General features: G+C 46.8%; 1 protein-coding gene across 5 annotated transcripts; it reads right to left on the bottom strand.

Annotated features, from left to right (window-relative positions):
- Positions 1-926: 926 nt before the first annotated feature.
- RHOU (ras homolog family member U) lies at positions 927-10,346 on the bottom strand. 5 transcript variants are annotated; one of them, XR_009696050.1, is made up of 4 exons: positions 10,094-10,232; positions 9,375-9,424; positions 8,484-8,542; positions 3,078-4,640 (listed from the first exon to the last, which is right to left on the bottom strand). XR_009696050.1 is itself a non-coding variant. In XM_061161518.1 (3 exons), the coding sequence occupies exons 1-3, from the start codon at positions 10,344-10,346 to the stop codon at positions 2,765-2,767; spliced, it is 768 nt and encodes a 255-aa protein (XP_061017501.1). In that variant the 3' UTR covers positions 927-2,764. The 5 variants fall into 5 exon arrangements, 1 of the variants encoding a protein (XP_061017501.1); XR_009696052.1 differs by having other exon boundaries at positions 9,375-9,420; positions 10,094-10,223; XR_009696049.1 differs by having other exon boundaries at positions 3,140-3,220.
- Positions 10,347-16,445: the final 6,099 nt, after the last annotated feature.

The following is a 16,445-nucleotide window of genomic DNA, read 5'->3' as shown; positions in this document are numbered from 1 at the left end:
GCCCTGTGTAAGAGCTTAGAAATTTCTCTTAAGTCTGTCAGGCACAGCAATTAACATTACAAAAGGTTCATTTCCACACACTTGGTGAAAAGGGCGGACCCTGTATTGTTACATTATGACTGGCCTGCGCAACTTAACGCAGGGCATTTCCTAAAGCACAACTCTGATAGTCTGCTACGCAATAATATCAAACTGTAAATTTAACAACGCTTGAGCTTGGAAGTAAATCAAAAACTCAAGCACATACTTTTAAAACATTCTGGGGACTTCCCTGGCAGTTCAGGGGTTAAGACTCTGCACTTCCAATGCAGAGGGGACGGGGTCAAGGGGTTCAACCCCTGGTCGGGGAACTAAGATCCTGCATGCTGCAAAGTGCAGCCAAAAAAAAATTTTCTGCCCAAGTCTCCCTTTTCATCATGAAGTAAAAAGGGATGAAAATGTCAACTACAGTCCCACCTGTACTCTTACAAATTTGGCAACATATGAAAACCTGTTGCATTTCAATGTCAACCTTCTAGATTTTTAGCTCTAATGGGACAGCTCATTAGAGCTAAGGGATTAGCTCTAATCAAGCTAAGTTAAGAATAAAACACTTGAGTAAAGCTCTAGAACCTAGGCCACAAAGGTGTTCCTCACAAACCACTGGCCATCAGTGGTCCTAAAAGCAGAGGGTGGCAAAGGCTTCCCACTCCAGCAGACCAAGAGTGGCCCCACATGCTGTCGCAGGCATAAAATTTCTTTCAAGTTTTGTGTTCGGTCTTAAAAATTAACTTGCATTGTACTCCATGACATTTGCTTTAATATAAAAATACTGTTTCAAATCACTTACCAGTCAGATAGCCCTCCGTCACCCCACTCCACACCACGGCGGGCAGAGCCCCATCTGGGAAGTTCACGAGTTCGTGAACCAACCACCAAGCTTCAGATGCATTTCATTGGGTCCATCTGTGGCATTTCCACAAATGGAGTCATTTTATTCACTCAGGTTGTATTCACTCAGCATTTTATTCACTAAATGCTTCAGGACACTATGATATCAATTTCAGTGTACTGAAAAATAAATAGTAAACAGTATGTATTTCAGTTTTTAAATGAAGAAATTAGTTAATTTTATTTACTAACAGGAAAAAAGAAGCCCCTAACCTAAAGTATAGCCTGATCATTTACTTTTTATATGAAGAAACACAAATTGGATTTTTTTTAATATAAAAAGGACAAGATCCACAGAAAGATAAACTCCTCTACCTATGGGCACTAGAGAAATTTCCCCAGTTACTGGCAGATTTTGGTAGATCTGCATCACCAGTGCAAGCCTGACATCACAACTCGCCTTCAGCTACTTCTCAGCATCTCAGAAGCAACCCCATCCCAAAGTAAACCTGCTCCCCAGATGTGGCACGTTTTTTCCCCCAGAACATAAAGCCCTAAAAGCCACCACCTGGAACAACACAAATATGTCACAGTCTGTGGTTTTCTGACTGCTCTACAGTATAGAAAGTGTGAGCAAGGGTGCTGTGGTCCCGGCCACCGCCAACTCCACGGCCCCTGACCTACACACTGTCTCTGTGGCCAGCTCCTGAGAGGTATCTGTGGGTTTAGTATGTTTGAAGAGGCATTCATTTTAAAACAGGTTCTAAGAGATGTACATGTTTTAACATAGGCTCCATAATGTGTGAAGATACACTTAGAATCACATCTCAGGTATCATTAAAAAGAGTTCTGTTCTAAAAAGTGTTAAAAGAGGAAGCCAGGCTTCCATCACAGCTGTTCCTGTGGCCACATTCTTTTTTCCATAGTTAAAAGTCTGAATCTGTAGCAAGAACAGCCACATATATATCTGTGCTCATGTGTGTACACAAAGAAGTACCTTTGAGCTGACTTAAAAAAAAAAAGACATTTTGTTTCATTTCCCGAAACACCTGCCTGCTCCAGCCCTGCTAGAGTGTTCATTTCCCTGAAGGTGGGGCAGGGAAAGCCCAGAAGTTTAGAACCAATCCAGGCAGGTCTCCTGAGCACTGTCATCATACAGGTTCAGGCAGCTTGGCTCACGTGCATGACAGCAAACATCACACTCTGGTCTCAATGTGAGTCGTTCCCTAAAGAAAAGAGAGCTCCAGGCTGCCACTGTACTCCTCATGGCATTCTGGCTGTTCACATGATCTCAGGATGAAAAACCCCCATCAACAATTTTTCCTTTTTGGTCTACACAGGACCATTGTCAGTGGGATGTTTTCTGTTGGTTGTTTTTAAATCTTAAGCAATGGAGTAAAAGAATATAACCAAAGTGTCTGATTTGAGGTTTTACAGGCAGAAATCTTTTTTTTTCCCTCAGATTTTTTTCCCTTAAAATAAAGGGGAAAAAAGTATGAGGTTTCAAAGCTGAGTTACTCTGACCATAGCCAGCCTTCAGGGAAGGGATGGCTAACCACACCATTTCCTCTTTGTTCTTATGTGTGTTATCTCATAGCAAAGGTGTGCCTTTTTCATATTAGATATAAATTAATCAAAAGGTCTAAAGCTCTAAATTTCCAGAGTTATGAAAAAATCTTAACTTACTTCAAGATGCATAAGTATCTCATCCCTCAGCTCAAACAAACAAGAAGGTCAAATGCAAGAAAGAATAACATAAATTGGAGCACCTCCTATAATCCATATACACACGCGCTCGCTATACAGGTCCTACACAGTCAAAGAGTCATTTCAGCTAATATAGCCTCTAGTGTGGGTTTTGTTGGAACATAGCCCGCTGGGGTCCCCATCAGCATCATACGAAACAGCAATACTTCTTCCACCAGGACTTGGACAAGGTCTTCATCTTGTCGGGAGTCCTGCTCTTGGACTTCTTTGGCTGCTGCTGGGAGTCCGAGTACTGAATGCCGGCCACAATGGCTGCATCGAAGACCTCTTTAAGGTTCTTCTGAGTCAAGGCCGAGCACTCAATGTAGGAGGTGGCTTTGATCTCCTCGGCACACAACCTGGCCGCCTCCTCGGGTACCGGCTTCTCTTTGCATTTGTCCAGCTCGATGAGGACTTTGACGTCTTCTCTGAGGTCCGACTGTGTCCCCACAAGGATGATGGGGGCTTTGGGACAGTGGCACCGGATCTCTGGCACCCATTTCTCACTGACGTTCTGGAAGGAGGAGGGACCCACGACACTGAAGCACAGGAGGAAGATATCGGCATTGGTGTAGCACAGAGGCCGGAGCTTGTCAAACTCATCCTACAAGGGAGTCAAGCACCCAAATGTTATCTTTCACATCAGTTCTCATCAGCACAGAGACTGTTTGAACATTTTTCTGGAAAGGGTCTGGCAGGTAACAGAAAGCCCACAGGCAGTGGAAGGAAGAACCAGAGTCCTATAAAGTCCTATAAACCAGAGTCCTCACTCCCAACTCTGCCAAACTTGCCCAAAAACCTTCCTCACTGCTCAGGACCTGCTTGCAACTTACTATAGAAAAAGTCCTTATGTTAGATGGATTTTCAAAATAAAATTTACTTTCTCTAGCCTTCAGGCCAGAGTAACTCAGACTTACTGCTTCAACTCTGGTACTTAGTCAGGCTTTTAAAATGTAGATGGCACCCATACTGATCCTCGGGGCTTCACGCAGACCCCAGGAAACCCCAGTCTGTGAACTCAGCAGCTCTGCCCATCCTCATGGCAGCTGTGAGCCTGGCTCACTTCATCCCATCTGTGCCGTGCATACCCAGGGCACACTCAGGGCACATCTGGTGCAGAATCATGGGACTCAGACACAGGACTGGAGTTGAGGACCTAGGCTTGGACACTCTCACAGCGACCCAGAGAATGTGTGCCTCTCAATGTCACTTACAATACAAGTGAATACGTTCTCACACTTGCTGGATACACCTTTTATCTCACTTTATCTTTTTCTCCCTCCTTCCTTTTCTCTTACTTTCCCTCCCATTATTTTCTCTCCGCGAACCCCAGAGGCCTCCAGGAATGATGCTTTGGGAAGATAAAGGACCAGAGAAAGGGCATACCCACCCTACTTCCAAGAAGAACTGAATGGAATAAGTCAGAGCTGATTATATAAACCAACCATCACCCTGCTGAGTGCCTCACTGTGCGCATTCACTAACAGAGATGCACACAGGACTCTGGACACTGGACACCAGACCTAGGGGATTTGGTTGGGAACAGACACACATGGCTTCAGTCCTTACAGGGACATGCATGCTTGCATGCTAACTGGCTTCAGTCGTGTCCGACTCTATGCAACCCTATGGACTGTAGCCCACCAGGTTCCTCTGTCCATGAGATTCTCCAGGCAAGAATACTGGAGTGGGTTGCCATGCCCTCCTCCAGCGGATCTTCCCAAGTCAGGGATTGAACCTACATCTCCTGTGGCTCATCATTGGCAGGCAGATTCTTTATCACTGAGCCACGTGGGAAGCCCTTATGATTATTTACAAACTATTATTTACATGCATGTTTTGTTGCATCTGTGGACTTTTTCTAGGGATGAAGAAAGCCTAGATCTTTAGAGTTTACGTGCCTCATCTGAGGCCCTGTATTTCAGTTTGTAGGGCGACGACCAAGTGACAATATTGAAGGTGACCAGCTAAATCCTCAGGAAGGAATACGGCATCTCACCACGTCACTGCCAATTCTCCACATTCTATATGCAAAAGTTAAAAAGAAAAAAAAAAAAAAAGTCTTGGATTTCTCAGTGCCAACTTTGTGCTGAAATAAGAAACACAGAAGCCCAACCAGGTGGCCAGCAGCCCTGCCCCGAGGATCTTCTAATGAAACGCTCCCTCCGTTCTCAGCGGCCTGCAAGAAAGCGGCACAGGACAGTCTCTGCCCTCACTGCTGGCAGGCATCATGCCTGGCCGGGCCCTGGATCAGGGGCTGCATTATCAATAAAAAGAACAGCAAACCCAGCCCTGGGCCTTGGGGCATGGCCTCGGCAACCTGGCTCCCAGACTTCCGCAGGTTCTGGCTGAGGGACTCAGGAAGCAAAGCAGAAACTAAACCCTGCTGCTCACCACCTGACCAGAAACCTTAGCTATTTGCAGAAATAAATACCACACACGTACGTGTGACGAGTCCAGTTGGAATGGACCCTTAGAGAAACGAGTTCTGAGACCCAGAGATTTGCCTGGGATTCAGGGTAGGGCTGGGTGGGGCTGACAGGTTGCTGGACAGCCGCACCAGTCTAGCAGCAACTGGAGTTTGTTTTTTTTTTAAAGTATAAAGATTTTCCCAGGTGCCTCATGAGTCAGAAGGCTGAAGAGTTTTCACCTGCTATTGGACAGGCTACTGCAGTCTGATCAATTGAGTGAAATTCCACTGGAGTGAAATTGATCACAGTGAAATTTCCATAATGAGTCCAGTGTTAAAAACTCCCTTTCACATTTTATATGCACACCAGGCCCCCAAGAAAACCCTAAGGCATAAGAAGCAATTCCTAGTTATTTTTCCAGCTCTCAGCTGCTATGTGAAACTTATGTCTGATTCCCAGGCAACAGCTACCTGTGCCCACATTCTCCTAGTGTTTGGAAAGGAGGCAGCTTGAGTCCCTTTATCCCCAGGAAGCTACCATGATGACCGCTTGGGGGAATGTGCCACCACAGGCTGGAAACGTGGCAGGCGTCAAATCAAGTCCCTTAAAAAGGGAGGTTATCAGATCTGGAGTAGGGAGGATAGGAAAAGACTATCACCTTGTCCAGTTTTACTAATGGTCAAAACAAGTACTAATTGATAGCTGGGGAGCCGGGGAAAAACTGACTTTATCTCACCAGTTGTGTATTTTTTAAATTTATTTTTATTGATTTGGCTGCTCTGGGCTTTAGCTGTGGCATGCAGGATCTTTAGTTGCATGTGGGATCTAGTTCCCCGACCAGGGAGCAAACCCAGGCCCCCTGCGTTGGGAGCACAGAGTCTTTTCTTCCCCCAAGAAGAAACTTTTCTTTTTTGTATTGGGGTACAGCTGATAAACAATGTTGTAACAGTTTCAAGTGAACAGGGAAGGGACTCAGCCATACATATATATGTATCAGTTCTCCCCCCAACCCCCCTCCCATCCAGGCTGACACATAACACTGAGCAAAGTTCCATGGGGAGCACAGAGTTTTAAACCACTGGACCACCAGGAAAGCCCTAGCTGTGTATTTTTCATAGTTTTGAAGATGTGGTTTTTTTGAAGATGTGGTTTTCCGTAAATCTGTAGATGGTGACCTCACACATTACACTATTAGGCATACTAACCACTCCTTCAGGTAAGAAATACAGTGAATCTCAACAAAAACACTGCTGAGAGACCAGAAGGAAAATTTCCAAATAAACCAAAGTGTACCAACTTGCACTGAAACCTTTTCATTTCCCAAATTACAAGCTTTTTCATGAAACCATTTCTAAAATGATTCTTGTGATTCCTTAACTTTGAAACAGATCACTAAAGAAAAAAAATCAAACTCTTCCTTGATAATTCTGGATCATTTCTACAAAGTTTTCCCAGTAAAAGTCCTAATCCTCTTCCAAAACTGCTCAGAGGTTTTCCTCCTGGGTCTACCCATCCTGTCCCTCAAACCAACATCGCCTTCCTCCTCCTGTAACCTCACTGATTTCTTCACAAGTTCTATTGGGTTGGCCAATAAGTTCATTTGGGTTTTTCTGTAAGTTCCTACTGGAAAATCCAAACGAACTTTTTGGCCAATCCAATACTAAATGGTTTGTTTTCCCCCATGGACTATAGTCCGTCAAGGGGCAGGCCATGACTTAAGTTTGCAGGACCTAGCACTCCATTTATTTATCAATCCAGTCTACAAACAAGCAAACTCCACTATGGGCCAGGCACCAACCAGGCATGAGGCAGGGAACTCCAGCCCAGGAAGCTGTGTCTGCCATCAGAACCTGACAGGTGAGCCAGTGGTGGGAGCTGCCTGCCCTGGGCTGTCTGCTCCTCCCTAAAGGGCCCCAGATAGGCATGCCCTTTGGTTTCTTGAGTTTTCCTGCCTTCTTCTTATTCTCGGACTCTTCAACTGCCACTTCTTGCTTCAGCAGGGAGGCCTCTGTTTATTGAAGGTACAACCTTCAGTGTAAAGATCAGAAAATGTGACCCAAGGTAGGAAAAACATTTTTTTATTTATACAAAGCAATTAAGCTTTAATTATAAATAGCAGCAGGACATCCAGAAAGATTAAGTATGAGAAGGATGTATGTTCTTTGATTTTTCTCTTTCATATGCAATAAAATATAGATTGCTTGGTTTTTTATTTTTTTCCTGCTCCAGTAGAAGGGAAAGGAGACAGCAGAGACAGCTGGGCAATGACATGTGCCCTGTGGCCACTGCCAAACCAATGTTCAGCTGGGGATCGAGGCTGCCCAGTCTTGTGTCACTTTGAAGTTTGAAAAACAAAGCCCTGAATTTGCTGTCCCGGAGTGGGTAAGTGACTAAGAAGCCCTGGTTTGGAGAAGGCTCTTAGGGACACTGGAAAGTCAGATACTTCTTAAGTGTAGGTGGTCATATGACATTTTTGAAAGGAAGTGAACACTTTAATCTGTCGATAAATTACCCCAGCACTTTCTCAAACTCTAGCAAGTACTGGAGAAAATACATGCTTATTAACTGTGGCTTTGGCAAGCTCTAAAGACAGACCCTAGGGGCTTCCCTGATGGCTCAGCGGGGAAGAATCCACCTGCAATGCAGGAGATGCAGGTTTGATCCCTGGGTCTGGAAGATCCCATGGGGAAGGAAATGGTAATCCACTCCAGTACTCTTGCCTAGGAAATCCCAGGGACAGAGAAGCCTGGTAGGCTACAGTCCAACAGGTCGCAAAAGAGTCGGACTAAACAACTTAGCAACTAAACAACAACAAAGACAGACCCTGGGCTCTCAGAGGACACAGTGAGAATTCAGTGATGTAAGCACCATGCAGGGGGACTGGAGACCCCCAGCTCTTCGGGGACACCCCAGAGGGGACTTCATACTGAGCCCCCCCCCCCCCCCATCCCTGGCTGTCTCATCCAAGTGCCTGGCCCTCAAGACAAAAATAAAAGTTCACGATTCTGAAGGACCAAGTCCCAGTTCATTCATTCCTCCAGGTTAGGAAAGGAAATATTAACACTTACTGACATGAACTCCATCTTTTTCTTGAGTCAATATCTTAAGAATTTGGTTTGCTGACCTTTAATAAAATGATTATAAGGCATCGCCAACTTACTCTGAGAAATGAGTACAAAGCATCATTGACAATTTTTAATAAAAACCAGAAAGTAAATAAGATCAGAAACTCCCAGAAGATAAGAACCGCCCTTGACCCTGTTTCCCTTGCCCCGCCCACAAGGAGCGGTGCCAAACCCTGTTTTATTGATGTGGGGCTCTGTCCCCGCCACCTCCACCCTCTGTGAGGAGGGGGTGGGGCTCTAGAATGGCCCAGTAAAGGAGAAGGGGCAGTATTTGAAGGCCTTTAAAAAGGCCCTCTTCTTGCCCAGCACTGAGCAGTGATGTGATACTGACCTGTCCTGCAGTGTCACAGAGCTGGAGTTTCACCGGCCGCCCATCCACGGAAACCACAGCTTAAAAATAAGACAGAGAGGACTGTCAGTAGTTGGGAGGGTCTCTTTTAACCCTTTCCAAAAGAACAATAATTTTAGTTTGTATGAACACTCTCACTCCAAACCCTTCAGCTCCTATTCTGGGGCCCCAACAAATTCAAGACTTGCCTAAAACAAGGGGACTCCATGGAAGCTTTTTTTTTTTTTTTTTTAATCCAAACCTGCCAGGCCAGCAATTTGCTCCATGCCCCCAGAGAAGGCAGAGAGGCCCAGGGCCTTTGATGGCACCCTGGAAGGGTCTGAGTTTTCTCCCAACCCCAGAAGATTTATTTTCCTATGGCACGTGTTTCAAAAAACGCAAAAACAACACTGGGGGGTAAGTGGGAACCAACCTCATGGTTTTAAATCAGGAGAAAACCTCACAAATAACTCTGTTTTCCCTTGGGAAACGTTTGGTGACTTCAGGGTCTGTCACAAAAGCGCAGCTTGTTTTGAGAACATGTGTAAACACAGGCGGCCGGTATTGTCCTGTTTATAAAGGAGGGCACCGCTTATCTCTTCATGTCAGCTCAAAGAGAGGATTAAGCGAGAAAAGGAAACCGTGTCCACTTTTCCACTAGGAAGGGGTATCTGGGGAGAGGCCTGCATCAGAGCGCTGCTCAGAGAGCTCTATTTGATGAATCACTCAGTTTTGTCTCATTACAACTTTCTAAATTGTTTATAAATGTTTGTACTGCTCAGTTAAGGAAGGGAATTCACACACACACACACACACACACACACACACACACACATACACACACACACACACAATGGTATAGGTGGGAAACCCACCAGCACAGCACTGCTTTACCTAGGGTGCCTTCCAGGTAGATGAAAGCAAGTCCTTGCCATCAAAACTTTCTGAAAGATCAAGAAGTTGTTTTTTTTTGTTTGTTTTTAAAGAACAAGAGAAAGCATTTCACTCCAGCTTCCATGGATGTTAACTTTTTCATAAATTTCAAGAAGACTTGAAAAATCAAGATGAAGGATCATTTTATCTTGGTAGCTACAAACCAAATGACATAGCACCGCATACATAAGAGCTTTCAGGAGCTTAAGAGATACCGAAAAGACACTAAGAATCAAAAACAGCGCCAACGGGGGCGGTGGGACTCAGAGGCAGTAAGTCATCTTTACTATCCTGGTTTAATCCAAAACTTAGCCTTCCCCAGCGCCTCCAATGCCATTTTCACTAAATCCACTCTCGTCCCTGCTCTCCGCGGCTCTTGAAAGTGGAGACGCCCTCGGGAGAGCAGCCGCAGACTGGAAAAGACCGACCCTCGAATCACAGGTAATGGCACCTGCGCGTCACCTTCCGATCGAAAGGCGGCAGCGGCGCCAGCCACGTCGGCCTGACGCAACTGCTCGACGCAGGAACTGATCAGGCCACCTGGGCGCGACCTGCGCGGCTCCGCCGTCCGTCCCCGAGCCGCGAGGCGCCCTCCGCTCCCCGCGCCCGGGCTGAGACTCCCGCTCCCGGCGGCCCTGCGTCCCCGGGCCCCCCTGCCCAGCACCCGCGGCCCCGCTCACCCGAGAAGTTGTCGAAGGCGGTGGGGATGTACTCGGTGGGGTAGCCGTTGGTGGTGTAGCTCACCACCAAGCTGGTCTTACCCACGGCGCCGTCGCCGACCAGCACGCACTTGACGCCGCGCCCCTCGGCGCCGCCCGCGCGCCCCCGGCCCCCCGGCGCCCCGGGCCCACGGCCCCCGCGCTCCCGGCGGGGCGGCACGGGCGGCGCCTCGCAGCGGCCCGGGAACGCGGGGTCCCCCTGCTGCGGGGGCATCGGCCCGCGCCCGCCGCGGGGGGAGCCGTCCCCGACTCGGGGGCCGCGGCTCCGGCCGCGCGGTGCAGACAAAGGCGGTCGGGTGGGTCCGGCTGGGCTCAGGCTCCGGCGGCGCCGGCTCTGTTCTGCGGCTGAGGACTGCGGACCGAGCGGCGCGGGGCCCGGAGCTGTCTCCTCCTGCTTCCCGGCGGCCCGGCGCGCGGGGGGCGGGCGCGGAGAGAAGGCGGGGCGGCCGCTAGGTCCCGGCGTCGGGCCCACAGCGCCCCCGCCTGCGCGCCGCGCGGTGCGCTAGAGCCGGAGCCGCGCGCGCTGGGGCGGGACCGCGACCGGGGACAGGGACCCCGACACCCACGGGGGATCCCTAGGTGCCCAATCTGGGCAGTGCCGAGGAACCAGGCCAGCGGAGGGCGGCTTCCCGGCGCCGACCCTGCCGCCACCGCCGAGGGGCTCGCGGTCCGCCTCCTGCGCCCAAGCGGCCGACGGCCCTGCTCCTCCCGGCCCCGCGCCCCCTTCTCCCAGCGGTCCCTGCCTCGCAGGCTACAGCGCTCCACCCCAGGGCGCAGTGCAGGGCCTGGGCGACAGTCGTCGGAAGGAGGCAGAGTTAATAGGCAACTTTTATGCAGCAGAAGCCCATCGTGTGATTTTGGTCCTTCTAATGCATTCATCTATCATTTGGGAGCAAAGGAACGCAGGTCCACTGTTAATGCTAGTGTGACTTTTGAGGATGCCCTGAGCCAACAGATGGCTTTATAGCCCCAATTCTTTCATCTACTTAAATGTAATTTGGTGACATTGATATTATTTAGTGGGCGGGGGAGGGGGGGGGGAATCCGTTTTTCTCTGACTCCTTCCTCCTGCATTTAGTCAACAATCCATCGGAAAGACAGGGAAACCTCTCTGGGCATAGTCTAGACGCAAAGGTTCCCCAGAGATTTATGCTGTGGTGTGAGAAGAGGCTCATACTGTGAGCAGAAATAGTGATATTAATAATAAAAGTCACAGTAACTAATAAACGTTGAGCCTTTCTTACATGCTGGACACTGGTAAGCACTCCGCATGAGCTAATTACTGTCATCTCATCATTAGTTATACCCATTTTATGGGTGAAATTGTTAGTCTCTCAGTCGTGCGCAACTCTTTTTCGAACGCCATGGACCAAAGTCCACCAGGCTCCTCTATCCATGGGATTTCTGAGGCAAGAATACTGGAGTGGGTTGCTATCTCCTTCTCTAGGGGATCTTCCTGACCCAGGGATTGAACCCTCGTCTCCTGCATTACAGGCAGATTCTTAACCTCTGAGTCACTGGGAAAGCCCATTTTATGGGTACAGGATGAGAAAATCTGAGGCACAGAGGTACTAGATAAAATGCTGAGGTCTCACAAACTAGGGAGTGGCAGTGCCAGGATTCAAGCAGTCGGGCTCCAGAGCCTGAGTTCTTTCTTACCCAGTGTCCTTAAAGCAAAATCAAGCCAGAGTAATAAATTGAGCCTTGGAAGTGTGGCTGTGGTGGAAATGCAGAGGTGGATTTATCAAGAGGCTGAAGGCTTGAATTCAGGGCCCTCATTTGCAGAGAACCTCCCTGGGGGCCCTAGCAGTGTGAACACATGGTTACATCTTTGTCAATTTTGCAAAAATTGACAAAAATTTATATGAAAAAAATTCATATATTTTAACCACTACCAACTAAGCCCAATATTGTTTCAATTCTAACTTCTCATATTGAATGGCTTTGATGTGGCAGTGGACATTCTGAGCATCAAGCCAAGGAAAGTGAACTTGGAGAGACGTTTCATTTGGGGTTAATGGATACAGAGCTGGGACTAAAGTCAGACAAGGAAGGAGCGAAGGGAACAAAATTCAAGGGACCAACCTTGCAATTACCTGACCCAGAGAATGAGCACCTGGGTTTCTGTCCTGCCTCTCCACAGCCCTGACACTGATGGGATGTATTTGTGTGATTTTTGATTCCTCTGTGTAGTTACCTTATTTCTTGCCTTCTAGGTATAGAAATGGTGGCCAGTAATGTGCCTACAGGTTTCCATCTGAACTTTCCCACTTTCCCCAGCACTGGTTCCAGTAAAAAACACAAGGTTTTCTAGAGTTTGGGAAGTAGCTTCTTGAAGCCAGAAACTAGTTTGTGGCTGTTCTTTCCATCAAAAAGTACGCAGTATTGTTAGAGGGGGCTCAATGGTAAAGAACCCACCTGCCAGTGCAGGAGATGTAAGAGACTCAGGCTCAATCCCTGCGTTGGGGAGATCCCCTGGAGGAGGGCATGGCAACCCACTCCAGTATTCTTGCCTGGGAAATCTCATGGACAGAGGAGGCTGGCAGGCTATAGTCCATAGGGTCGCAAAGAGTTGGATATGACTAAGGACTAAACAACAATTGTTAGAGGAATATTGGCTCTCCCACCTATACCTGGTCAAAATGGAAGTTTCTGGCAGGAATAAACTCTAAATGCAGCAAATACATTTATTCAGGCACCATACGTTTTTGAAGGAAATCACATGAAATAGAATTGATGTGAATTCCTGTATTTGTGAGGATGCAAACCTGTCTGAGGACCACAAACAGCAAGTTCACCAGCAAGTGAAATAGGTTTTCATTGTTCTCTACATACTGCAAAATTAAAGAATTGAGAAAGTAGTCAAAGGGCATGCAGCAGGGGGATGTGGGGGAGGTGGTGTTCCAGAGACACAAAGTTTCACTTATGCAAGATAAATACATTCAGGAGATCTAATGCACACCCATGTGACTAGAGTTAACAATATTGTATTGTACCCTTACATCTACTAAGTGTGGATTCTGAGTGTTCTCAAAAAAACACACATGCAGGTGACTATCTCACAATATATATGTACATCAAATCATCAAGTTGTACACCTTAAATATGTACAATTTTTCATCGTAATCTAGACCCTCAGTAAAGTTTGGCAGAGGGTGTGCAGCCAAGAAATGTGGGAAAAAATAGTATGATCCATGTGTGTCAGGAGGTTTATTAAATGTTTTCTTCCAGATACTTTTAAAGTTTATGGTGGCTGTTGGCCTTTTAAATTGCATAGCTTGTTGTGATGCATGTCTCATTTTAAATTGATATTTTTGTACCTAATTTTCTATTCTTAAACGTTTACCCTTTCTCTTAAATAAGGGCCCCAAATGTGATCAGCTTCAGGCCCTACAAAATGTGGGTCTCCCCTGCCTTCAGTCATATGGTAGTTTTAGTATCCTGTAGCCACTGACTTTGCTTTATTCCCTTTCTTGTGTCAAGTACTGTCCCATTCCACTTGTTTTGGCCCATCTTTCTAGATCCAACTTAATCAACCCCCTGCAGCCTTACCTAAAATCCCCAGAACTAATTGTCCACTATTAGTAGGCTCTTCTGAAGCCCATGGTATCAAGTCCAAAGGTAGGGAGGGGGCCTGGAACTCAGTGCTGACCGAGACCAGGGCTGTGGGAGGCCCCTCCAAGTGTACAGTCTATCAGTGACTCCTACAATAAATCAATAGATCATCTAATGTATTTTCTTGTTTGTTTATTGTCTGTCTCCCTTTCAAGCCCCAGGAGGTCAGGAACTTTATTTTGTTCATCCTTGCAAGGAAAATAGTAGGCTACTGTTTTCTGTTTTATGCTTTTATAAAATATTTTGAGAACACATGAGTCCTGCAGCAATTAATAAAATAGACCATTTCTCTGCTCCCTGAGGACACCTTACCCCTCCTGTAACTCCCATCTGTATCTACCAGGATGGCACAGTTTGTGCAATGTTTCGTTTGTATCTGGTAAATTTGGGAAATGCTATCATTTGTGGGGGAAAAAATTTTTCGACTCTTAAGATCTGGTGCCTACGTAGCTCTCCAGCCCAGCTGTGCGCATTCACCCACCACACCGGAGCTCCTCCTCTGGGTCTTCCAGCATCCACCCCATCCCCACTGCCACCCATCCATCCCCACCCCACCCCACTCCCCATGGCCCCAGGGACCTGGGCACACTCCTCTCTCCAATGCTTGAGAGCCTGCATGCCTCCCCCTCTTCCTCTCACCTGCTAATGTTGACCACATGGGTCTCAGTTCAGATGTTACCTCCTCTGGGGAGTGTGACCCAATGCCCTTAGGTAGGTGCATTTATGCCTAATCCCTGTCATAGCACTTTGTTGAAGTAACCTACTGACACTTGCTCTTAATCGCCTAAAAAGCAGGATCCTTGCTTCACCAAACTCTTTCTCTCCACCACATTTTCTTGTAATTTTTTTTTAAATAAAACTCTTTTACCTGTTCTACTAGCAGAATATCAAAATTTCAAATGTACTAATTATCATAAATTTTTATTTTGGTACTAATATAGTAGAAACTGTGCCAATAAACTTTATACTGTATACCTTTCACCTATCTTTTAACATATTCAAGAAATAAGTTAAAATAAATTTTTGATTAATACATTCTGGCCAGGGTATAATTTCCATTATCAAACTCAATATAAAGGTTTTTTTTTTTACACTATTTGTAACTTTTCACTATTTACCCATCTTCCATAAATAAATAACAACAAAGAACCAAATCAGAAGCCTGTGGTTACTAGATCTTTCATGTTAGTGGGTCGTGTAGCTCTGAGTGTTTGCCCTTTCTCCAAGCCATCACTGTTGACCTAGGACACGTTCATCTCTGAAGGAAACTTCTTTCCTTCAGCACTGCCCTACTTTTTAAATGTCCTGTAAGAGACTGCTAGTTAGAAAATTATTTCTCCAGAGTTCCCTGGTGGTCCACTGGTTGGGATTCTGAACATTCACTGCTGAGGGCCCAGGTTCAATCCTAGGTTGAGGAATTATGATCTGAAAAGCCACAAAAGAAGAAAAAGAAAATTACTTCTCACCGACTAAAGATTCTGTGCTGGGTTGTCTAATGCCAAAAGGGCCCCCTGTTTCCATCAGAGGTTGGGCTCCTGTTCCCCAGAGCATCTGTCTCTGTGTGTTCCAGGCTGTGGCTGTCCAGTGAGAGGAACCCCTGGGAAGTGGGAAGTGGAGGGCCGTCACAGGGCTGCATGTGATGACGGACAGACTCGGAGGGCCCGACGTGCCTTCGTTCTCCTCCTGCTCTGTGCCCGCCTCGTTGTGCTCACAGCAGCCCCAGCTCACAGGAACCGCAGAGGGCATGCCCCCAGTGCAGCATACCTTAAGTTCCCTTTTATGACTCCGCTGGTGCCCACATCTGCAGGACAACTGGGTTTTCTCGAAAGCTCCAGCTGGAGCCCTGTCCCAGATTCAGCTGGACAGGCTTAGTGGCTGTTTCCCTCTCTCCTGCAATTTTCAGGCTCATGAAATCTTCCTTCCTTCACCCTATACCTTGGAAGGGCTGTTTTCCTGACCGAGCCCTAAGTGTACCCATCCTTAGTGCTTTTTTTTTCCCACCAGGGATGCCAGCCTCGGGGAAAATAATTGACAAAGAAAATAATGTTGGCATTTCTCACCAGAGAAGATGAGAGAGTCATATAAATGTCACCAGACCTCCATCTTAGTCATTAATCGCTGACCCCAGACTCTCCCATCCGCTACTGCTCTGGTAAGGGGCCACAGACGTGGTCCCACATATTGAAATTAGTGCCTGTCTCCAGATGTTCTTTTGTCACTTGCCTGTTGGTAACTAGAATGAATGAATTTTTTTTTAACTCAAAAAGAGTTCCCATTAACTTGATGAAAATTTCAGATGTGAAAATCAATCGTTAATTTTCATTGTAAAAAATACTTCTGAAAAGAAAATGTTTATATTGTTTCTATTGGTCGGATTAGGCTAGGCTGTGCTAGAGTGATAAATAAACTCAAAATCTTAATGTCTAGAAACACAGGAGTGAATCTTTAGGGACGCAAAATCCACTGCAGATCAAATGGCTCTCCAAGGCAGCGCCCTTCCAAGTGATGGCCCAGGGATCCAAGTTGCTTGTATTTGGCATCTAGGCAGCCCAGGAAACACAGGGCTTCCTGGACACACAGGGTTTCCAGGAAAGAGTGGGGAAAGTCATCTACCAACTATGAAATGCTTCGTGTCAGAAATGATTTCTGCTCACAGCTCTGCATGTGCACCATGTGTTCAACAGCAGTTTTATAAGAG

Source organism: Dama dama, chromosome 15 (genome assembly GCF_033118175.1).
Source record: "Dama dama isolate Ldn47 chromosome 15, ASM3311817v1, whole genome shotgun sequence".
NCBI classification, from domain to species: domain Eukaryota; kingdom Metazoa; phylum Chordata; class Mammalia; order Artiodactyla; family Cervidae; genus Dama; species Dama dama.
This window is presented reverse-complemented; position numbering and strand designations above follow the sequence as displayed.